Raw genomic sequence first — 23451 nt, forward strand, 5'->3', positions numbered from 1 at the left:
GTGAGGCCCAGGTGCTGCCCTAGAGATGGATGCCTCCAGGGTGGGCACGCAGGCTGTCGCACTGAGCGCAGGGAGAGCTGCATGTAACGGAAGGGAGGAGGGAGGCAAGAGTGTGCTTTAAAGGGGTGTGGCCCTTAGAGCACTTTTCAGTGTCGCATGGCGTGGGCCACTTTCTTCCTGCTTCTGCTCTAGGGGGTGGGCATTTGAGGACTAGACACACGTAGCCCCTGGACACTGCTCCCGGACACCTCGCCTCCACGTCCAATGGGGACAGAGAAGGAAACAGCCCTGGCAACGGGGTGTGATGGGGGCAGTGATGGTGCGGAGAGGCTGTGAGCATCCGAGGGTGGAGGCTCGAGGGGTGGGTTAGGGTGCAGCTGACGCTGGGGGTTGGGTGTCGGGAAAGGGTTTGCCTGGGGCAGAGGCAGAGCAGATTTCGTGGTTGGAAAAACATCTCCCGCTTCACAGTGGAGAGTGGAGGGGGGACAGAGCAGGGAGACCCTTTAAGGGCTATTGCCAAGACAAGGGAGAGAGGAGGGTGGGGGGGTAGCGACAGACTCCCCAAGGTCGATTTGCTTGAAGGCTGGCTGCCTGCTCCTTCCTGGTGCTGGAGGGCAATAGTGCCCTTGAATCTTCTTGTTTTACCCGTGGCGGCATGTGAAGACCAGTGAAAAAATCAGCGCATCCTTCCCACCACCTGGGCCAGTGAAGCTCTGGGCAGTGAAGGGAGCGCCAAGTTAGGAGTCAGGAGCTCTGCTCACTACTCTCAGCCCTGCCACCTACTAGCTACGTGGCCTTGACCGATGTACTTAACTTCCCTTCCCCTCCGTTATCATTTTTCCCTCCTGGGGCTGCTGTCAGGATTATTAATGGTAATGTGCTGAAAGTCTCGGCACAGAGGAGATTTCTAATAAGTGGTGGCTGTTCTCATTCTTTCTGTGAAATACTTCCTGGTGAAATGGTGACTCTGAACGAGGGTTTCCCCACCTGTCCTCTTTGGACAGGTGTGCCTGAATGTATCTGGCTGTACTGCTGACTGTTTGCTTCTGTTTCCTGGACAAGGTGGTGGTGAAAACTAAGACTGAATATGAACCTGACCGCAAGAAAGGCAAAACACGTCCTCCCAAGATAGCTGAGTTCACCGTCAGCATCACCGAGGGTGTTACCGAGAGGTTCAAGGTGAGTGGCCCTGGAAGCGGATGAGATGCTGCTTTTGCCCCCAGGAGGGGTCCACTGAGCTGCAGAGATGACCTGTGGAGTGATGGGAACAGGACGAGACACGGATATGGGCTGACCCCAGATGTGCAAAATTGACCTTGTCGTTTTTAAAATTTCTTCTTTCTTTCCTTTATCTTCCAAAATGATCAACATTACTTAGTTTTAATAACGGGGAAGACCCATCCCTAAACTTTCTTTTAGGCAAAGGTTATAAACATACGACAGATCACTTACCAAACATTAAAATCCCTTCAGTTCCGGGAGGAGGGCAGACAATAACAAAAGGGCAACCCATTGCACTTACTTGGTGCCAGGACCCGATCTGAGCCTTGGCATATGCAGGCTCAGCTAAGCATCCCTCCCCAGGAGGTCAGGACTATCCATGTAGCCCATTTTGCAGATGGGGAAGTTGAGGCACAGGGTGGTCATAGCTCTGCGTGGCAGGACCAGGAGTCAGAGGTGGCCCACTGCAGAGCCCTTGTGTTCACACTCCATCTGACAGGATGTGGAGGGGTGGGGCCTGGCTGGCCCTGTACGTGGGTTGCTGGAAGTGCTCACTTTGGGGAGGGAAACCTTTCTCTGGACTGTTCTTCAGGGAAGAACAGCTGCTGAAAGGGGCGGGTTTGCAGCCAGGCCTGGGGACAGAGCCTTCTCCCCTGAGTCTGAGTGGCCTCTGAGGATGGAAGCAGCTGTGTTGGTTGAGGAACAGGTTAGGATGTTGATCTTCTGGAAACTTGTTCTTTGGGAAACAGATGGCAAAATGGAGGCCCTCACCTGGATTCGGAAGGGTGACGTGGGCGACATGAGTAGGTCACCCAGGCCTCGAAGGGTGGCCGTGGCTGGCTCCCTGCTTGCCACCCACGTGGATGTGTGAGCCGCGTCTCTATGCTGGGTGCATGGGCACCTGCCCACCTCCGTGCCCTGCAGTTTCCAAAGCCCCTTTGCACACTGCATCCTGTTCGATCTCCATGACGCACCTGTGAACTGGTTAAGGGATGAAAGTGAAGCCCAAGGAGTGAGGTGGCCTTGTGGGGTGACTGGGGATGCCAGGGCATAATGTGACTTTCAATCCTTCCCATCACTCCGTGCTGCCTCCCCGGCCTGGAGGAAAACCATACAGGGGCCGGCCAAGCCAGCGGGTGCCGTCAGAGTCGTCGTCTTTTGTGTCTGTGGGGTGTTTACTTGTGATAGCTCATCTAATCCTCCCGGCAACCCTCCCCGAGAAGCAGGTACTATTAGTATAACCCATTCTATAGATGGGGAAGTTGAGGCGCAGAGAGAGAGGCCTGCATCTGTGGTTTCTGTTGGTGGCCTCAGGAGGGTGTATAGGTTGAGATGCTCTTCCGGCGGCTCCTGGCTTGGTAATTCATCCGTGTCGTGAGGTCCACGGGGTCAGGTTGGACTGACCTAAGGTCAGTATCTCTCTCCCGCTCTGGCCAGCTGCTTGGCGTGTGCCTCATCTGCTGCCACTTGCATGACCTGCCCTGTCCACACCCGGGGATCGACCCCCGGCTGAGGCAGAGGTGACCTCAGTTTTAAGGGCACGACAGCCATCATCCCGATGGCAGACGCCATCTGGATATCTGAGCGTGTCTGGGTTTGTCATTCCTGATTTGAACTCCGCCTCTCCTGGCCCCGGCATTTTGTGTGTCCACAAAGCAGCTTGAACAGCTATCCCTTCGTCTGTTGGTTGCATGCCAGGCTCCGTCCCCACCTCTGGGGTCCTTTGTTGGTGCTTTTCATGAATGCTCACCTGATGCAGGTCACCATGTCCCTTGTTCAAGGCGTGGGTGATGCACGTGGGCCATCAGGGCTCTCGGCAGCCACAGCTGGGCCTTTGTGTGGTTCCCTGGCTCCAGTTGCCCGGAACCTGAGGACCCGGAAGACCCGTGCCTGCCCCAGTGGATCAGGCTGTGGTGGCAGAAGACCTGCCTTCTCTGCTCCCACCTCCTGGGATGTCTAAGAATGTCTAAGAAGGTGGTATATGCAGTTGGTGCTCAGGGGATTATTGCAGTGCAGTGGCCGTTTCCCCAGTTCTGTACATAAACCAGGCGTGTCTGTACATTTAGATCTGTGGCCTCCCTGTGGTTCACAGCCACCCAGAAGGGGGCGTCATTGCCTCTTTTGCAGATGAGGCTGTTGAGTCCCAGGTGGTCACCGGGGCTGCTGGGGTACTCCCCATGGCTCTACCTCTGAGGCCAGCACCCTTCCTCACATCTCCTGCCATACACACCTCCCTATGGGCCCCAACGTCCAAGTCCCAGACCCCGTTCCCCTTCCGTCACCTTCCAGTGCCGGCTCAGATATCACCTCTGCCATGAAGCCTCCTGGGATTAACCTCATTCTCCTGGTGTTTCCACCCCGCTTTGTAACGAGGCAGTAACAGCGTCTAACAGTAGCGGAGCGCTCCCATGAGCCAGACTCTGGGTCAAGCTCGTTACGCTTATGATCTCATTTTATACTCAGAAACCTCATGAGGCAGGCACCATTATTATCTCCATTTTACAACTGAGGGAAAACCAAGGCGGAGATCTTGAACCCAAGCAGCCTGCTCTTGGCTGTAACACCTGAGGTCCACGTGGCTTCTGGAGGACACATTTGCATGGGATGCTTTCAGCCCCAGGCAACCTATTGCGCTGCTGGATTGTTCTGCTTCTAAGAAGCCTTTTCCTTTGTTGATTCAAAGCGAGAGAGAGAGAGAGGCATGGACATATATACACTACCAAACGTAAGGTAGATAGCTAGTGGGAAGCAGCCGCATAGCACAGGGAGATCAGCTCGGTGCTTTGTGACCGCCTGGAGGGGTGGGATAGGGAGGGTGGAAGGGAGGGAGATGCAAGAGGGAAGAGATATGGGAACATATGTATATGTATAACTGATTCACTTTGTTATAAAGCAGAAACTAACACACCATTGTAAAGCAATTATACCCCAATAAAGATGTTAAAAAAAAAAAAAACACTTCCCAGTGACTGCTGCCCTGTGGCCTCGATCCGAACACAAGTTGCCCTCCTTCCCAGCAGCCTTCGGATATGGGGGGGCCCACGTACCCCGAGTCCTCCCCCGTGTAAGCATCATTTTTCTGCCTTCCTTTCCTTTTATGTCACGGTGACCAGACCCCTTTCCCTGGCTCACGCTTCTCTCTGGGTGTGAGGCCTGTCACCTGGTGTCCCTGTGAGTGGGATGAGTGTCCAGTGGGGTGGCCCTGGTAAGCAAAGGCCCCCTGACCTGAGTCGGTGACCTGGGGGAGAGACAGAGCATATCGCCCCCTGAGCCACCGTCAGGCAGAGTGCAGGTGCGGGGCTCTGGGTGCAGACAGAACTTTCCAGCCCCTCTGTGTCGGGCAAGAGAGGAGCTCCCTGATGCCTCCCCTCTGGTGCTGGACACATGTGCAGTGACAACTCCATAAGTCAGGGGATGACTGACTGGGCTGTTGGCCCCCAGTGATGGGGACTTGGTGAGATTTCCAGGGACCCTCGCTTGTTGGGTAAGTTTGATGGCAGCTCCTGAGGGAGCCCTCTCTGGGCCATGAGTGGGTGTGAGCCCTTTACAGGTGATCACACATTCAGCAGGTGACCTGCCCAGGGTCCCACAGTCAGCGCGAGGGCACCTGGCCAGCTTGACCCAGAGGCCTGTGGGCCTGAGTCGCTCAGCTGAATGGCCCGCATCCTGCACACCTCCTGCCTTTGCTCCAGAGCCCTGCTGAACAGGAAGCTGGTTTACCAGGCTGCCTGCGTGCCGGCCGTGGGGTCTGTGCGCGGGAGGTGGCCTCCAGGTGTGGTCTGGGGCCACCTGTGTTGGAATCACCGGAGGTTCGATTTCAACAGAGAGACCCTGGCCCCTGGGGACGTGCATTGTGACAAGCTCTCCAGATGATCCTGCTGAGTTCGTGACCCTTTATGGGTGGGCTGCGTTCCAGCACCAGGACTGGGCAGGCTCAGGAGGGCTGGTGCCTTTTGGAAATGCTAAGAGTGCTGGCCTTTCTGGAATGTTCTCTCGGCCTTTTACTGCCCAGTTGTGTTTCTGCCATCTCTGAATGCACGCACACAGCGAGGCGTGCTTCCCTGGTGGGAGACGTCAGCTGGCTGAGGGCTGGGGGCTGTCTCCTGGAAAACTGGGATGTGTGTGGGCAACGGAGAGGAGGACCTCTACCCCTGCCCCCGCCTCCCACTTGAGGGTCAGTCACAGCTGTGGCTGGAACAGAGCATCTTCCTCATCCTGCTGGTGGTAGGGCAGCTTCCACGTGGCTCCCCAGCCCAGCTGTCTCCTCGTTCTTTTCGGCTCCGTGTGTGAATCGCAGAAATGAAATCGTGCCTTTCAGTGTTGAAGCAACACGTAAATAACGTGCCCCCCTTTTGTCTGCGATGTGTGTAGTTCAGGAGCGAGGTGCCCCTGCTCTGCCCCTCATCTTTGTGTACCTGCGGATGGCATCCTCGAGATGAGATGTCCTTTTGGATGTTGCTTTATGATTAGCACCCGGGGATTAATCTGTTGGCTGCGAGGTTGCTAGGCTGGTTGCTAGGTAACTGCTGGCTGGGGAGAGGGTTTTCTGAGGCTCTGCCACACAGGGACTGCTGGATGAGTCACCCAGAGGTGGCCCAGAGTCTAGGCTTCCCGAAAAGGTGAGTGTCAACGAGGAAAGCAGTTGTTGAATTACCTCGCGGTGTGTCTATGCCGAGAATAAACACGGGCCTGAGATGTTTCTCAAATTAACTAAACCTAAACAGCGTTTTAATTGCACAGTCCCCCTCACCCATGCAGAGCGGCGTGTCGCAGTGCTGCTGAGGCTGCTTCTTCACGCTCGGAGGATGGAGGGGCCATACTTAGGCAGATTAAAGGAAGGTTTATGCTTGTGACTGCCGTGATGGAGGGCTGCTGACGCCTCCGACATCTACACACCGTCTCGTTGTGAGTTCAGGGTTTGGGCGAACAAGACGCACCCCCTCCCCTCGTTCCATGTTGCCCTCGGGGCTTTCAGAGATTCCAAGGTCAGCATTACACAGTTGGTGCAGGGCTGGGAGAATGTCCTGGAAGGAGAGACCAGGTTTGTTTGAATAGTGTCCATGTGCTGCATTGGGGGTCCCTTTGCCTTCTGTCAACAAATGAATCTGTGGGTGGTTCGTATCTTTTCTCACATCCTTAATGACCTTGAGCTTCCTAGGTGTCCATCTGTTTTCCACCCTCTCCAATAATCCCCTGGTGTGTTTCAAGATGCATTTGTTAAATATTTATGAACGGCGGCACCGTTGCCTTGGCACTCAGCAGTGGGCGTGGTCTTTGCAAGGTGGCACTGGGGATCCTAGAAATGCATCTCAACACTGTCACCTTCAGCAGGGCGTCATGCAGGGTTCAGCTGCCCCGTTTTGCGGTTTCGTGGCCCAGCTAGAGAGTGGGAGCTTCATCTGGAATGGAATAATTAAGTGGGTTGAGTCATCTGGGGGGTGTGTCTGTATGTTCATTTTGTGTGGGTTACCGAAAATACTTAGTGCTGTAAATGCTTGGAGATGTCAAGATTCATCTTATTTTTCCAAGATTTTTTTTTTTTAACTGCATTACTCAGCAGAAAAGCACATTTTTTTTTTCCCCTCTCCCTCCTGAGGGTGGGAGGGCAGAGAGAGCAGAGTAAGGATGACCCAGCCGCCATCGACCCAACGCTGCCTGCCTGGGCTCTTAGTAACAGTCTTGAAGGTTGATCTTACTGTCCTAATTTTGGAGGTGGGGAATTAAGGTCAGAGAGGAACCGGCCCAAGGTCAGCCAGCTAATTGGGGATAGCAGTAGGATTTGGCCCCACGTCCATCTGACACCGAGCCCGCCAGGCTCTGCTTTCCATACCCACAGCTGCATGGGGCCTGCGGGGTGACTCTCCCCTGCTGCAGATGCCCTAGTTCCCATCCCAGCTGGGCAGTGACCCCCGGGAGGCTCCCCGGCAGGAGAGGAGATCCCAGGCCAGAAAGAGCAGATGGGAACACAGCAAATTCAAGTGCCCATCGAGCTCCTCATCTATGAAACAGGGTGACTGCTAATTCCCGACTCATGGTGAATATTTGGGGAACAGGTATAAGGGCCAGGGCCTTGTAAGTCGAGTGGCAGTGTAATTCATGGCCCAGACCAGGACACTTTGGAGGGTGATGGTGGACCCTGTGCATTTGGGATGCCGGAGCAGTAACTGTCAGCCAGGACTGTCCCGAGCATCTCGGGCACATGGTCCCATCCTTATAAACTCCTTATAAAGTTCACCCCGAGGCCCATATCCTATTTGCTGTCCATTCCTGGCTGTTCTTTTCAGAAAACACCCCTTGACCCCTCTTGCCTCTGGGGCAGGGCTGCTCTGGCTTGGGCTCACCATCTCTTCCGGACCCCTGCCACAGGCCGGCCTCCTGCCTCTGGCCCTTTTTTTTTTGGTAGTAAAATATACATAATATAAAAGTTACCATTTTAAAGTGTTCAGTGCCATTTACTACATGCGTGGTGTTGCCCAACCATCACCATTATCTATTTTCAGAACATTTTCAATCACCCCCAGAGGAGACCCCATACCCATTGGCAGTCACTCCCCATTTCCCCCTGCCCTTAGCCCTAAGCAACCACTAATCTCTTTTCTGTCTCTGTGGATTTCCCTATTCTGGACACTGCATGTAAGTGGAATCATACAATATTCGGTCCTGTATGACTGCTTCTTTCACTTAGGATGATGTTTTCAAGGTTCATCCAGGTTGCCGCATGTATCACTGCATTATTCCTGTTTATGGCTGAGGAATGTTCCATTGAACGGGTAAGACTGCATTTTGTGTATCCATTCATCCATTGATGGACATTTGCATTGTTTCTACCTTTCGGTTAAGTGTGAATAGTGCTGGAGGGAACATTCATGTACAGGTTTCTCTGTGACCACCTGTTTTGAGTTCTCTCGGGTATGTAACCGGGAATGGAATTGCTGGTTCGTGTGGTGGTTTTATGTTTAACATACTGAGGAACTGCCGTTTTCCACAGCAGCTGCACCATTTTATATTCCCACCAGCAGTGTACAAGGTTTTCACTTTTTCCATATCCTCACCAACACTTGTTACTTGTTTATTTTTTTATTATAGCCATTCTAGTGGGGGTGAAGTGTATCTCATTGTGGCTTTGATTTGCATTTCTTTTTTTTTTTTTTTTTTGCGGTACGCGGGCCTCTCACTGTTGTGGCCTCTCCCGTTGCGGAGCACAGGCTCCGGACGCGCAGGCTCTGCGGCCATGGCTCACGGGCCCAGCTGCTCTGCGGCATGTGGGATCCCCCTGGACTGGGGCACGAACCCGTGTCCCCTGCATCGGCAGGCGGACTCTCAACCACTGCGCCACCAGGGAAGCCCTGATTTGCATTTCTTAACGGCTAATGATGTTGAGCGTCTTTTCCTGTGTTGGCCACTTGTTTATCTTCTTTGGAGCGATGTCTATTCAAGTCCTTTCACATTTTAAATTGGGTTGTTTGTCTTCCTGTTGTTGAGTTGTAGGAGTTCCTTATATGCTCTGGATACTAGATCCTTATCAGATGTATCATTTGCAGATATTTTCTACCATTTTGTGGGTTGTCTTTTCACTTTCTTGCTAGTGTTCATTAATGCACAAAATTTTAAAATTTGGGTGAAGTACAGTTTATTTTTGTTGCTTGTGTTTTTGGTGTCACATCTAAGACACCGTTGCCAAATCCAAGGTCATGAAGATTTACCTCTATGTTTTCTTCTAAGAGTTTCATGGCTTTTAGCTTTTATATTTAGGCCTTTATTCCATTTTGAGTTAATTTTTGTATATGGTGTGAGGTCAGGGTCCGACTTGATTCTTTGGTGTGCAGATATCTAGTTGTTCCAACACCATTTATTGAAGAGACCGTTCTTGCCCCATTGAATGGTCTTGGTGCACTTAGCGAAAAAATCAGTTGGCCATGAACACATGGTTTTATTTCTGAACTCTCCCTTCTATTTCATTGATTTATATGGCTGTTCTTATGTCAGTCCCACACTGCTTTGATTACTGTAGCTGTAAGGTTTTTTTTTTTTTTTGGCGGTACGCGGGCCTCTCACTGTTGTGGCCTCTCTCGCTGCGGAGCACAGGCTCCGGACGCGCAGGCTCAGCGGCCATGGCTCACGGGCCCAGCCGCTCCGCGGCATGTGGGACCCTCCCGGACTGGGGCACAAACCCATGTCCCCTGCATCGGTAGGCGGACTCCCAACCACTGCGCCACCAGGGAAGCCCTGTAGCTGTAAGTTTTGAAACTGTAAGCTTTGAAATTGGGAAGCGTGAGTCCTCTAGCTTATTCTTCATTTTCAAGATTGCTTTGGTGTTCACTATACCTTGCAATTTCCATTTCTACAGCAAAGGCTGTTGGGATTTTGATAGGGATTGCACTGAATCTGTAGATCAGTCTGGGAAGTATTCCCATCGTAACATTATTAAGTCTTCCAATCCATGGTGTTTTTCATTTATTTGGGTCTTCTTTACTTTCTTTCAGCAACGTGTTATAGTCTGCAGTGTACACATTCTTTCACTTTTTACTGTAGGCGATCAACTGCAGTAGTATAAGTAAATCCCGTGACTGTCACCAATGCAAATCACAAGTGTTCTTTGTATCACACTGCAGGTGTTGCCAAGATTTTGGGAAGTGTTTAGTCCCATCTTTCCTTTGAAATCACAGTATTATAAGATCTTGTTTTTTTTGTGTGTTAATAAGGAAGCACATGCATAATGTATCACAAATGTACATTTTTGCAATATTTTGATAATAGTATTTCAATGTGATTGGTTTTTTTTCCTGTGTGTTGTGTCTTATGCATTTTAAGCATGATTCTGAGAAGGATTTACAGGCTTCACGTGGCTGCCAGAGGTCAGTGGCACAAACATGGTGGAAACCCTACACCAGGCTCTCCCTCGACCCCCGCTGCTCCCACACACTGTTCCTTAAAGCCCACTGTCCACAGCAGTGGAGTGAGGGTCACCATGGGGCACCCGCTGGAGGACACAGGGTGATGAGTACAAATCCCTGTACAGTAGCTGGAATTTCACCCCACTGTGTCCTGCTTTAGAGCTTTTATTGACAGCTGCACAAAAGTGGTGTCCATTTAGGGACCATGTAGTATCTGCTCTAACACACACGTAAATTGGTGGCAAACATCTGTCCTTTAGGCAGCTGGCGATACCTCCCAGTGCTATGAGAAATGCTAATTTGGGACATAATAGAGGGGCAGCCGCCTTCTGGAATCCCGCGGCACCCAGGAACCGTCTGGGCTCCCACCTCTTGGTGTGGCACATGGGGTCCTTTGTCACCCACCCATGCCGCTCTCCTGCAGGACGTGTGATGCTCCAGCCGCACTGGCTGAACACACTGTGTCCTGGATGCCTGGGGCTTTGGTACAACCTCTCTCTCCCTCTGACTACAACACACTTGCCCGAGCTTCCCAGGAGCGCTCCCCGTCCTTCAAGACCAGACACCCCCTCCTGGACCGCTTCCCCGCGTGGGGGGGTTTGGCCTCTGCTCCCACCTTCCCCTCCCGGTTCTCACTCTGTGCTGTGGTGAGTTAACACCACTCAGCAGAGACCAGGGCTGACCCTGCTGGCCAAGGTCACTCCATGGTGGCCGGGAACCTCCACCAGCCACTGGGGATTCCGTTGATGTAGGAAGGCAGGGCCTTGGGGCCCAAGACACTTTTGCCTTTGTGGGCCCTTTCCTCCTTAAAAAAAAAAAACAAAAAAGGTCTTATGACTGTCTTGGACTAAAGATGAATATAATCCAGGCTGGATTCATTACTATTTTTTTTTCTGGTTTTGAAGAAAAAGTTAAAACCATTTTCTGGGGTCACTAAAAGCATCGCGGGCCCCAGCACTGGGTTTTGTGTGCCTGATAGAGATGTCGGCCCTGAAACAAAGGCCCTGCCTCTAAGGAAACACCCTTCTGCCAACCAAGGGCCTCCATGGCCTTCATCCCTGGCCCCCAGGCCCACAGCCCCACCCGGAGAGGACAGCGGCAGGTTTGGGTACTGCCCGTCCACCCGGGTCCTGGCCTCCGGGGGACCCTGGAGGGCAGAGCTGCCCGGGGTCCTGCCCCCTTCCTGCGCATGATCATTTCCTTAATAAACCCCGGTAAACTGAATTTATGTTCCACTTGATGTGTAGACGCTCTGGGTTGGCTCCTGGCACCCAAGGGCTGCCCTGTAAGTCCTCACTGGGGGATGGGCTACCTGCCAGCTGCATCCGCCCACTGACTCATTCACTCGTCTCCCTCTGCCTATTGTGTGGTTTCAGCCCTGCCCGCAGGGGCTCGGTCTATGGGGAGGTGGGCTTGCAAGGAGGTGAATTAGTTTCCTGGGGCAGCTGAGTGGCGTAAAACCACACGCATTCATTCTCTGACAGTCCTGGAGGCCAGAGGTCCTGAATCAGTCGCACTGGCTGTGCTTCCTCTTGCAGCCTCTGGAGGTGTGCTGCTTGCATTCCTTGGCTTGCAGCTCCTCCCTCCATCTGCAAAGCCTGCAGCACAGCATCTCCAATCTCTCTCTGCTCTATCTTCCCATCGGCGTCTCCTCTGTGGCAGATTTGCCCTCTGCCTCCCTCTTATAAGGGCGCCTGTGGTTCCACTGAGGGCCCCTGTGGATAATCCAGGATAATCTTCCATCTCAAGACCCTTGACTTGATCATATCTGCAGAGTTCCTTTTACCATGTAAAGTGGCATATGCAGGTTCCAGGGATTAGGACCTGGATACCTGTAGGGTATCAGCCGGCTTCCCTTGGCCTAGTCGTCTACATGTCTGAGGCTCCGTTGCCCCGTTGGTAAGATGCAGTCAGTAACGTGGCCTTGCAGGTGCGGTCGTAGGAGTGTACAAGCTTTATTTAAACCGCCTACCATACGTAGTGCAGAGGCAACGAAGTTTCTGGAGCTGCCATCAGTATGGTGTTGGTGCAACAGGGCAGAGCTTGGGTGGGAGCTCAGGAGCCCCCTGGCTGCAGAAGTTCGACGCAAAAGTGGGATCCACTGTTCACCCCCACGGTTCTCAGCAAGGCTGAGAACACAGGACGTGTTTGGGGCTGGGGGGTGGGCTCACATACTGATGCCTGGGTGTTGCTCCCGGTCTGGGGTCCGGGTATCGGGGTCTCGCAGTCTGGGGTCCGGGTATCGGGGTCTCCCGGTCTGGGGTCCGGGTATGGGGATCTCCCGGTCTGGGGTCTCCCGGTCTGGGGTCCGGGTATGGGGATCTCCCGGTCTGGGGTCTGGGTATTGGGGTCTCCCGGTCTGGGGTCTCCCGGTCTGGGGTCTCCGGTCTGGGGTCCACGTATCGGGATCTCCTGGTCTGGGGTCCGGGTATCGGGGTCTCCCGGTCTGGGGTCTCCCGGTCTGGGGTCCGGGTATCGGGATCTCCTGGTCTGGGGTCCGGGTATCGGGGTCTCCCGGTCTGGGGTCCGGGTATCGGGATCTCCTGGTCTGGGGTCCGGGTATCGGGGTCTCCCAGTCTGGGGTCTCCTGGTCTGGGGTCTGGGTATGGGGATCTCCCGGTCTGGGGTCTGGGTATTGGGGTCTCCCGGTCTGGGGTCCGGGTATCGGGGTCTCCCGGTCTGGGGTCCGGGTATGGGGATCTCCCGGTCTGGGGTCTGGGTATTGGGGTCTCCCGGTCTGGGGTCCGGGTATGGGGGTGTCCCGGTCTGGGGTCCGGGTATCGGGGTCTCCCGGTCTGGACTCTCCCAGTCTGGGGTCCGGGTATTGGGGTCTCCCGGTCTGGACTCTCCCAGTCTGGGGTCCGGGTATTGGGGTCTCCCGGTCTGGACTCTCCCAGTCTGGGGTCTGGGTATTGGGGTCTCCCGGTCTGGGATCTCCCGGTCTGGGGTCCGGGTATGGGGATCTCCCGGTCTGGGGTCTGGGTATTGGGGTCTCCCGGTCTGGGGTCTCCTGGTCTGGGGTCCGCGTACCGGGATCCTTGGAGGCTCCTGTGATTCTGGTACACAGCGCCGTTGGGGCCTTTTCTGTGCTCAGGTCGGGTCACTGAGGTGAAGGCTGCCCCTCCTCTTGTGTGCGCCCCGGGCTTTTCGGCCACCTGGGCGTCCCATTGTTCCCGTTGGAGGTGCTGCCTTTTCAGTGGCTGGGCCTCCGTCACGCGTACAGGAAGGTGCTGGATTTGATGGTCTCCAGGCATCTTCCTTGCTCTGAGGCCGCAGCCCTGAGGGAGTGGGGCTTATGTTGTTCAGTGAGGGGCTGCTCTGCCCAGGTCTCCTGGACACCCCGCTGTAAATGTGGGTGCTCCCCCTTCACAGCTGAGAGGGAACCGAGGGTCAGGGGACAGATGCCCTTTCCAGAGTCACTGTGTGTGTTGGCCGAGCAGGCCTAGAACCCAGGGCGCTTGGCACACAATGGGTAGTGGATGGGTGGCTTGTCTCTTGGCCAGAGTATTTCAGAATTGGCTGAAAGACGGAGCCTCGGGCGATCAGGGCTCTCCAGGGTGCTTACAGCCATGGCGTGCCCATGTGGAGAAAGCCAGAGGGTACTCCCAGGGCCTGGAGGAAACAGGTATGTTTGGCTAAGTGATTTCACATTCTGTTCTGGAATATTCTTAATTGTCTCATGGGGGTGGGAGGTGAGGGAGGTTCATGAAACTCTCCAAACTGGGACAGAGTTTCATGTCACTTGACTCAGGAAATGGTAGATACTGGGTTATGGGGGCACATGCGCTCTTGGTGTCCAGAGAGGCTGGTACGTTCCAGAGCCCTCCGGGAGGCAGTGGGCCTGGCCAGGGCTTTGGCGAGGAGGAGGGAAGGCCGCCAGCCTGGCCATGCTGGGGAAGGGACAAGGGCGACCTCCGGGGGAGGTGAGCCAGTGCTGACCACTCAGGGCCTAAAACAGCCTTGGTGTTAGGGGCTGTGTTAGTTTGCTAGGGCTGCCGGGACAAAGTACATCGACTGGGGGACCCCCAACAGCAGAGATGTATTGTCTCCCGGTTCTGGAGGCCAGAGGTCCGAGACTGAGGTACCAGCAGATGCGCTCTGAAGCCTCCGGGGGAGAACCCTTCCGTGCCTCCTCCTGGCTCCTGGGGCGGGGCGGGGCGTTGCTGGCAGTCCCTGGCTTTCCGTGGCTTGAAGGTGCATCACTCCATCCTCCGTCTTCACGTGGCCATGTGTGTGCGCCTCTGTGTCCAGATGTCCCCTTTTCATGACACAGTCATACTGGATTAGGGCTCACCCGAATGACCTCAGTTAATTGAATCACCCCTGCACGGACCCTATTTCTAAGTAAGGTCACATTCACAGGTGCCAGGCTTAGGGCTTCCACTTTTTTGGGGGGGGGTTGGGGCACAATTCAACCTTGACTGGGGTGCAGCACGTGGGGCTGGCAACATGCTCTCCAGCCCTTGATAGCTTTTCATTCTCTTGATAAACGTGTAAGAGTGTGAGGCCTTGTCCCTTCTTCAGAGACAAGCTGCGCAGGCGACCTGCTCGTCACACGGGTGGCGGGTGGCAGAGCCAGGATCCAGTTCGGAGCCAGCTGGGGATCTTCCTGGAAAGGCCTGCGGCTCGCTTCTCAGGCCTCTCAGGCCGTGGTGACTGCAGGGGACACCATGCCATGTAGGGAAATGTGCTTTCCAGCTCCGAGCAGCCTCTGGGGCCCGGGAGAGGCCCGGGGTTCACGGAGGCGTGGAGGGGGGAGGGGGACAGCCTGCCGTTGGGGGCTGGGGTTTGCCATGCCCCATGCCTCCTGCTGATTCTCCGGGGATCTGTTCCTTTGCTTTTTCCCTCGGCTGCTTGGGGGACTGTCATGTTCTCATTTCTCAGTTCTGTGAGCTCCTTGGCCATCGGGCCCAGGAATCCTGGATGGAAGGCCCAGGCCAGGTTCCAGGAGGACGGCCCCGAGGAGGTGGTTCCCCACGGTCCTGCAGAGAGAGGGGGGGTCTTTTTATACCTAAAAGATGGGGTACTGTGAACCAAACCCCACGTGGCTTCTGATTCAAGGGATAGGTTTAAGGATGCACGTCTCTCCAAGACTTGAGATTATACTCTTTTAAATTTTTTTTAATTAAATTAAATTTTTTAAAAAAATTATTTAATTTATTTATTTTTGGCTGCGTTGGGTCTTTGTTGCTGCACGCTGGCTTTCTCTAGTTGCGGCGAGCAGGGGCTACTCTTCGTTGTGGTGCACAGGCTTCTCATTGTGGTGGCTTCCCTTGTTGCGGAGCACGGGCTCTAAGCGTGTGGGCTTCGGTAGTTGTGGTACGTGGGCTCAGTAGTTGTGGCTTGCGGGCTCTAGAGCACAGGCTCAGTAGTTGTGGCGCACGGGCCTAGTTGCTCTGCGGCATGTGGGATCTTCCTGGACCAGGGCTCGAACCTGTGTCCCCTGCATTGGCAGGCGGATTCTTAACCGCTGCGCCACCAGGGAAGTCCCTATACTCTTTTTTAAAAAATTGAAATGTAGTTGACATATAGCAATATTTTAGTTTCAGCTGTGCAACAGAATGATTCAATATTTGTGTGTATTGAGAAATGATCACACTGTAAGTCTAGTTAACATCTGTCACCACACAGTTACAATATTTTTTCTTGTGTTGAGGCCTTTTAAGAGCTACTTTCTTAGCCACTTTCAGATACGAAGCACAGTTTTATTAACTGTAGTCACCATGCTTTATACTACATCCCCAGGACTTACTTATCTTTAATTGGAAGTGTGTGCCTTTTGACCCCCTTCACCCATTTCCCCCACCCCCCTGCCTCTGGTACCACCAATTTGATCTCTGTATTTATGAGCTCAGTTTTTTTTTTTTTTTTTTTTTTTTTGCGGTACGCGGGCCTCTCACTGTTGTGGCCTCTCCCGTTGCGGAGCACAGGCTCTGGACGCGCAGGCTCAGCGGCCGTGGCTCACGGGCCTAGCCGCTCCGCGGCATGTGGGATCTTCCCGGACCGGGGCACGAACCCGTGTCCCCTGCATCGGCAGGCGGACTCTCAACCACTGCGCCACCAGGGAAGCCCTTTATTTTTTTTTTAAGATTCCACATATAAGTGAGCTTGAACAGTATTTGTTTTACTTGGTCTGACTTATCTCACTTAGTGTAATGCCTTCAAGGTCCACCCATGTTGTTACAAATGGCAAGATTTCCTTCTTTTTATGACTGAATAATAGTCCGTTGAATATATATACCACATCTTTATCCAAGCAACTTAGGTTGCTTCTGTATCTTGGCCATTGTAAATAATGCTGCAGTAAACATGGGGGTGCAGACATCTTTTCAAGTTAGTTTTTTCATTTCCTTCAGATAAATACCCAGAAGTGGGATTGTTGGATCACATGGTAGTTTTTTTTTTTTTATGAATTCATTTTTTAATTTATTTTTGGCTGTGTTGGGTCTTCATTGCAGTGCGCGGGCTTCTCATTGTGGTGGCTTCTCTTGTTGCGGAGCACAGGCTCTAGGTGCATGGGCTTCAGTTGTTGTGGCACGTGGGCTCAGTAGTTGTGGCTTGCAGGCTCTAGAGCGCAGGCTCAGTAGTTGTGGCGCATGGGCTTAGTTGCTCCGTGGCATGTGGGATCTTCCCGGACCAGGGCTCGAACCTGTGTCCCCTGCATTGGCAGGTGGATTCTTAACCACGGTGCCACCAAGGAAGTCCCGGTAGTTCTATTTTTAGTTTTTTGAGGAACCTCTGAATTGTTTTCCGTAGTGGCTGCACCAGTTGACATTCCCATCAATATGGCATTAGAGTTTCCTTTTCTCTGCGTCCTTTCCGACCGTTACTATTTCTTTTCTTTTTGAAAACAGCCATTCTAATAGTTGTGAGGTGATATCTCATTATGGTTTTGATTTGCAGTTCTCTGATGGTTAGTGATGTTGAGCACCTTTTCATGTACCTGTTGGCCATCTGTATATCTTCTCCGGAAAAAAGTGCCTGTGCAGTTCCTCTGCCCATTTTTTAGTTGGATTCTTTGTTTTTGCTCTGGAGTTCTATGAGTTCTTTATATATTTTTATATTAACTCCTTATCAGATATATGATTTACAGATATTCCTTCCCATTCAGTAGGTTGCTTTTTAATTTTGTTGATGATTTCCTTTGCTGTGCAGACGCTTTTTAGCTTGATGTAGTCCTGCTTGTTTATTTTTGCTTTTGTTGCTTTTGCTTTTGGGGTCAAATACAGCAAATCCTTGCCAAGACCGATGTCAAGGAGCTTATCACCTGTGTTTTCTTGTAGGTGTTTTATGGTTTCAGGTCCTACGTTCAAGTCTTTAATCTGTCTTGGGTTAATATTTGGATATGGCGTTAGTGGTTGAGTTTTATTCTTTTACATGAGGCTCTCCAGTTTTCCCAGCGCCATTTATTGAAGAGACTGTTCTTTCCCTGTTTTATATTCTTGGCTCCTTTGTCATAAACTAATTGACCATACACATGTGGGTTTATTTATGGGCTCTCTTCTCTGTTCCATAGTCTATGTGTCTGTTTTTACACCACTACCACACTGTTTTGAATACCTTTGTGATATAGTTTGAAATCAAGGAGCATGATGCCTCCAGTTTTCTTCTTCTTAAGATTGCTTTGGCTGTTTTATGGTTGACACAAATTGGAAGATAGTTTATTCTATTTCTGTGAAAAATGAATATGTAATTTTGATAGGGATTGCATTGAATCTGTAGATTGCTTTGGGTAGTGGTAGTGTGGACATTTTAACAATATTAATTCTTCCAATGCATGAGCACAGAATATCTTTCCATTTTTTTGTGTCTTCAGTTTTTTTTCATCACTGACTTATAAATAGTTTTCATACAGGTCTTTTACCTCCTTGGTTAAATTTATTCCTAGATATTTTATTCTTGGAGATGCAATTGTAAGTGGGATTGTTTTCTTAATTACTCTTCTGATCGCTCACTTATTAGTGTATAGAAATGCAATAGATTTTTTGTATGTTGATTTTGTATCCTGCAACTTTGTTGATTAGTTCTAACAGTTATTTGGTGGTCTTTAGGGTTTTCTATAGATACTTTGTCATTTGCAAATTGTAACAGTTTTTCTTCTTCCTTTCTAATTTGGAGGCCTTTTATTTCTTTTTCTTGCCTAATTGTCCTGGCTAGGATTTGTCATACTATGTTAAATAAAACTGGCAAGAGTGGCCATCCCTTTCTTGTTCCTGATCTTAGAGGAAAAGCTTTCAGCTTTTCACCATTGAGTATGCTGTTAGCTGTGGGCTTGTCATATATGGCCTTTATTATGTACATTCCCTCTATACCCACTTGTTGAGAGTTTTTATCATAAATGCACGTTGAATTTTGTCACATGCTTTTTCTGCATCTGTTGAGACGGTCATATGATTTTTATCCTTCATTTTGTTACTGTGATATGTCACATAGATTTTGTGGATGTTGGAACATTCCTTGCAACCATGGAATGAACCCACTTGATCATGGTGCATGTATTTATTAACGTGTAGTTGAATTCAGTTCGCTAATATTTTATTGAGGAGGACATATTCTAACAGGGCTTCTTAACCTGTTGTGTGCCATGGACCTCTTCTTGGAATAATGTTTTCAAATGCCCAAAATAGAATATAGAGGGTTACGAAGGAGTTCAGTTATTTTAAATACGGCTCTCCCTATGGACAACCCTGCTATTCTAGACTGTGGAAAGAGCTGCTGAAGTGGCCCTTGCTGCCCCCAGGGGCCGCCAGTGGGTAGCTGCGTCCCAGGCAGGGCAGATTTGGGTGAGCAGTAGTCAGGTGAATGTGGGGAGGGGCTCAGGTGGGATAGGGCGGCGGGCCTGGGGGAGGCTGTGCGGCCTGGGCTGAGAGTCCAGCTCTGCGTCTGCCAGCTGTGTGGCCCGAGTGAGCAAGGGAATGGCTGTGATGACAGCTGCACAACAACAGCAAACGCTTCCTTCCAGAGCATCCCGTGTGCCTAGGTGCCGTCCTCCCACCAGCCCCGGGAGCTGGGGCCTCTCACTGCCATTGGCTGGCAGGAGCCTGGGCCTGGAGGAGTGGGGTGACTTACCCAGAATCTGGCTGCCCCTCCTGGGCGCCGGGCACCGGCAGGGTTGCCACCCCTGTCGGAAAGCCCCGCACATACTCTGCTGCTCCCTCGGCCGCCGCCTGTCCCCAGGGCCGCTGCCCCCTCCTCTTCCTCAGATTCAGCCTCCTTTGTCACCCAGCTCCATGCTCAGCTCCTCTGCGGTCTCCCCGGGCTGCCCACCCGGGCCGGGTGGTCTTGTCCTTGCCCACGTGCCATAGCGGCCACCAGAACCCAGATGGCATCTTCCCTGGGGGTGCTTTGGGCCTTGAGGCAGCCGCGGCGCCACCCTGTGTCCCTTTGTCAGACGCAGGCTCCACGTGCAGGCGGGTTGTCCAGACAGGCTGGAGTGGCTAGAGAGGGTGACAGCCCTGACAGCCCAGGTGAGGGGTCACGGGAAGAACGGGGGGTAGAGGACAGAGATGTTGACGGGGGCGGACTGCAGAGATGGGCAGGAAGGGCCTCCTTGGGGGTGACACAGAGACTCCTTGCTTGCTTCCCTGGGTGGGGGGCACAGAGGGGACGGGTGTCGCCCAGGCTGCAGTGAGCGTGAGCTGGGTGGTTGGAGGTGGGGACTTGTAGCCCGGGCAGCAGTGGCCGGTGGCCAGGGTGGCCGTGTGGGGAGAGGAGAGGGAGTAGTGGGGCTGGGCTGGGGGCCTGGGTGCTGCGGTTCCTGGTCACACCTCCCGACCTGACCCGCAGGGCCTCTGCACGCCCTTTCAGCCCAGGACACGCTCTCGCCCCTGCCCAGCGGCTCCCAGCAGCCAGGGAGCACCTTCAAGGCCAGATGCAGCATCGTTTCGTCCCCCGTGCCCCAGGCCCTGCAGTGGGGAGGTCTCCCATCGCTGGCCCACTCTGCTCACGGGCTGTCATGCGTCATCTGCCGACATTACTGAGTACGTCCCGTGGTCCAGCCACGGTGCAGAAGGCCGAGTCCCCATGCTAATGGGGACCGCCCTCCAGAGTGGGGAGGACAGGCTCTAACTGAACACGCAGGAAACCGTCCAGAGTGGAGGTGATGGGGGCCCGGGAGGGTCTTCTGTCCTGCCCAGCTGGCAGGTCAAGGGCAGGGCTGGTGTCCAGGGCTCAGGGGTGTCTCTGGAACAGCTGATTAGCCATCGGCTGATGCGTCACTGTGGTGACCCACAGCATCAGAAGGGCAGCCCACACCCACGGCTCGATGGTGTGTCTGATGTCCATGAGGCCTGATCGTCACCTGTACCCCGAGCTCTCTATGCAAGGCCTGGAATACTAGAAATGGCTAATTTAAAATGAAGGTGATGCAGCTTGTGGTGAAAAAATGAAAATGGTACAAAAAGTTGTCCAGTGTAAAGTGACTCTGCTGACTGCTCATCACCAGAGGCCTCCCGGTTCTGTGTTCCGTGCCTCCTTCCGGAGACGGTGCCCGTGTATAGTGGCCCGCGGGCCTGTGCGTGTGTCTGTGTGCATCTGTGTGTGGGTGTGTCTGCGTGGCCGCCCCCTCAGCCGTGCTGATGGCCCCGCCCCCCCCACAGGTGTCCGTGCTGGTGCTCTTTGCCCTGGCCTTCCTCACCTGTGTCGTCTTCCTGGTTGTCTACAAGGTGTACAAGTATGACCGTGCCTGCCCCGACGGCTTCATCCTCAAGGTAAGCCCCCCCCCACCCCCTGGGCCCCTGATGCCTTTGCGCCTTGTCCCCCCGCGTGACTCACAACAGGGCTAGAGCGGCAGGGGCGGTGTTGGGGCCTGGCGGGAGCTCCTCATGGGGACCTGGGGGCAGGGAAGCGGGGTCACGGCGGGGCCTGTGAAAGGGAGGCTCCTGTCTGCAGGCCTAGCACATCCCCCGGGGGGGCAGTGAGTGATGAGGGGACATGCCAGGAAGCAGAGGTCCCGGGAGAGGAAGGCTTGCACCACCACTCAGGGGTTTGGGAGCAGGGCCGGGCGACCCCAGCCCCCCGACCGCAGACCCTGGTCTGCCCGCCATGCCGCTGGGCTCTCCATGCTCCATGCTCGCTTTGCTGATGTGATGATGCCTCCTTCCCCAAAGGCTCCAACTGGCAGAGAAGCAGACACATGGGGCCGCAGGATGAAGGGGAGAAAATAAGTGAGGGGGTGGGGTGAAGGAAGCGGGAGTGAAACGCACGGGCTGTGGACTTGCTCCCGTGTCCCATACACTCAGCACCTGGGCCCCCTTTTGGTTCTGAACTTCCCAGAGCCAGTGCGAAGAGAACATGATCAGTCCCAGGATTTGGCGCTGCTGGAATGAAAGCAGAACCCGGCCCTGTGTGCTGCTGGGCACGAGCAGAACAAGCCCGGTGGCCCGCTGCCACTGGGCGGCTGCGGTTTGGGAGCTGCTGATGTGAGGGACACAGGCCCTTGTATGGGTTCCTCCTTCCACAGCTTCAAGGCTTCCGACACTTGAGCCCTTCTGTGCTCAGCGAGTGTGCGTTTTGTGCCCACCACGTAAGAGGCCCGTGGGGGCGCCTTGCAGGGACCTGGGGAAGGGCGTCTGGGCAGGGCGAAGCCCCCGGCCCCTTCCACCAGCCCGCGCACACCCCGAGCTGCGGCTGGAGGAGTTATGATCTGTTGGGAGGCTCAGGAGACAACATGGTTTAAAGGAGGCTGACCCAGAGGGCTGGGACTTCGAGGAGGGCAGCACATGAGCTGATGCTGGAGGACGGCAGGGCTGAGCCAGGTGGGCGAGGGGCGGAGCAGCGCACAGGTGCTGGCTGGGCCGGTCCGTACGTAGTACTTGTTGGGGAAGAGCCAGCTGTGGCCAGACTGGAGTGCCGGCCAGAGGCCGCTGGAGGAGAGGGAGGTGATGGGATGGCCACTCAGGTGGCTGGGGAGGCTGCCAGTTGGAAGGGAGGGACAGGAGGCTGCTGCAGGCGACCAGGGAAGAGATGCGGGTCTAGACCGGTCTGGGTGCTGCGGGTGGGGCAGGAGTGAATCTGGGAGGCGGGGGCGGGGCGGGGGGGAGGACCTGAGGTCAAGGAGGAGGAGCCAAGGTGACGCAGGAGCCGCGCCCTGAGGGAAGCCGGGTGCGTGGTGGACCACTTCCCTGGGGACTGGAGTCCTCGTCCAGGCAGACGGCTCCCATACTTGTGGCCACAGCCTCACCAGGAAGATGCAGGGCTTCCTTCCGGGCTCGTTCTCTCTGTGCCTGGACAGAGGCAGGAGTGGGCCCAAACTGCCTTCCCTGTCCTGCAAGGCCAGGTTCCGCTAGATAACCTGGTCCAGGTGGAGCCGGGGAGATGAGGCCCAGTCCTCGGACTCACAGCAGCTTTGGACGGCAGGTGTGTGCATGCTTAAAAGGCTCTGCAGGTGGTTCCGGTGCACAGCCAGCCTTGGGAATTTAGAGCCCCTGAGAGACTGTTCCGCCTCGGGGGACTTGGCATTTTCCACTGGCATCTAATGGGTGGTGTCTTTCCTGGAGAAGGTCACTGGGAGGGCCGGGGAGCTGCTGCCCTGTATCCCACGGCCCTCGGATTAAGGCTGGAGGAGGGAAGGTGTGAGCGTGTGTGTGTCCCCTTCCTCCCTCCTTTCTGCATGTTCGTACATGTACATCACATGCCACCACCCGACAGTTTACAAGGAGCTTTTAACTAAGATCTCTGATGCTCCCAGAAACCCTGTGGGGTAGATGCCATTAGACCCCCTTTTACCAACAGGAAGTTGAGTACAGAGACGTCGTACCCGAAGTCACACCCTGCACGTCCTTCTTTACTCGGCATCTGTTTATTAACTGCCACCTTCTGTGTGCGTGGTGGGGTGCTGGGCGTGCCACGGGGCACAGGGTGTGTCAGGGGCCTGCCCTCGGAGCTCACGTTCTAGCGGCAAGCCAGCAGACCGATGTCCAGATGACGTGGATGCTGCCAAGTTAGGCAAGAAGGAATACGTGGGGGACCGCGTGCCTGTGGCCACCCCTTCCTGGGGGAGCGCGGTGCTCGTCCAGTCCAGGCTGGGACCCAAATGAGCGGGGGGCGCTGGTGTGGACCTGCTGTGGGCTGGGCTTGTGCTGAGGACAGACTGGGCCGGGCCTGCTGACCCCGGGCCCCGAGGGAAGGGCTGATGGGCACAGGCGCCCGAGCTTCTGGGATGCGTAGAGGGGCGCGGGCCAGCCTCTTGCAGGGGGCCCCAAGCTGAGGAGTGTCACGAGGGGATTTAAAAAGGCAGATGTGGGCTGGGGAGGATCCTAGGTTTCTGCTTTTTTTTTTTTAAACCATGAAGGCACTGGATGAGTGTTACAGAAAGGTCTTAAACATAACGGGAGGA

At 54.1% G+C, this 23451-nt stretch overlaps 1 protein-coding gene across 6 annotated transcripts in view; it reads left to right on the forward strand.

Moving 5' to 3' along the window:
* Positions 1-23451, forward strand: part of NSG1 (neuronal vesicle trafficking associated 1) — a 32433-nt gene that overhangs the window by 3071 nt on the left and 5911 nt on the right. For 3 of the 6 annotated variants that reach the window (XM_060148519.1, XM_060148521.1, XM_060148520.1), the window contains exons 3-4: positions 1063-1179; positions 20714-20824. In XM_060148519.1, the coding sequence (XP_060004502.1) occupies positions 1063-1179; positions 20714-20824 (228 nt within the window). The remainder of the gene's footprint in view (positions 1-1062; positions 1180-20713; positions 20825-23451) is intronic. The other 3 variants (XM_060148522.1, XM_060148523.1, XM_060148524.1) reach the window with 2 other exon arrangements.

This window comes from Lagenorhynchus albirostris, chromosome 4 (assembly GCF_949774975.1).
Source record: "Lagenorhynchus albirostris chromosome 4, mLagAlb1.1, whole genome shotgun sequence".
Lineage (NCBI taxonomy): Eukaryota > Metazoa > Chordata > Mammalia > Artiodactyla > Delphinidae > Lagenorhynchus > Lagenorhynchus albirostris.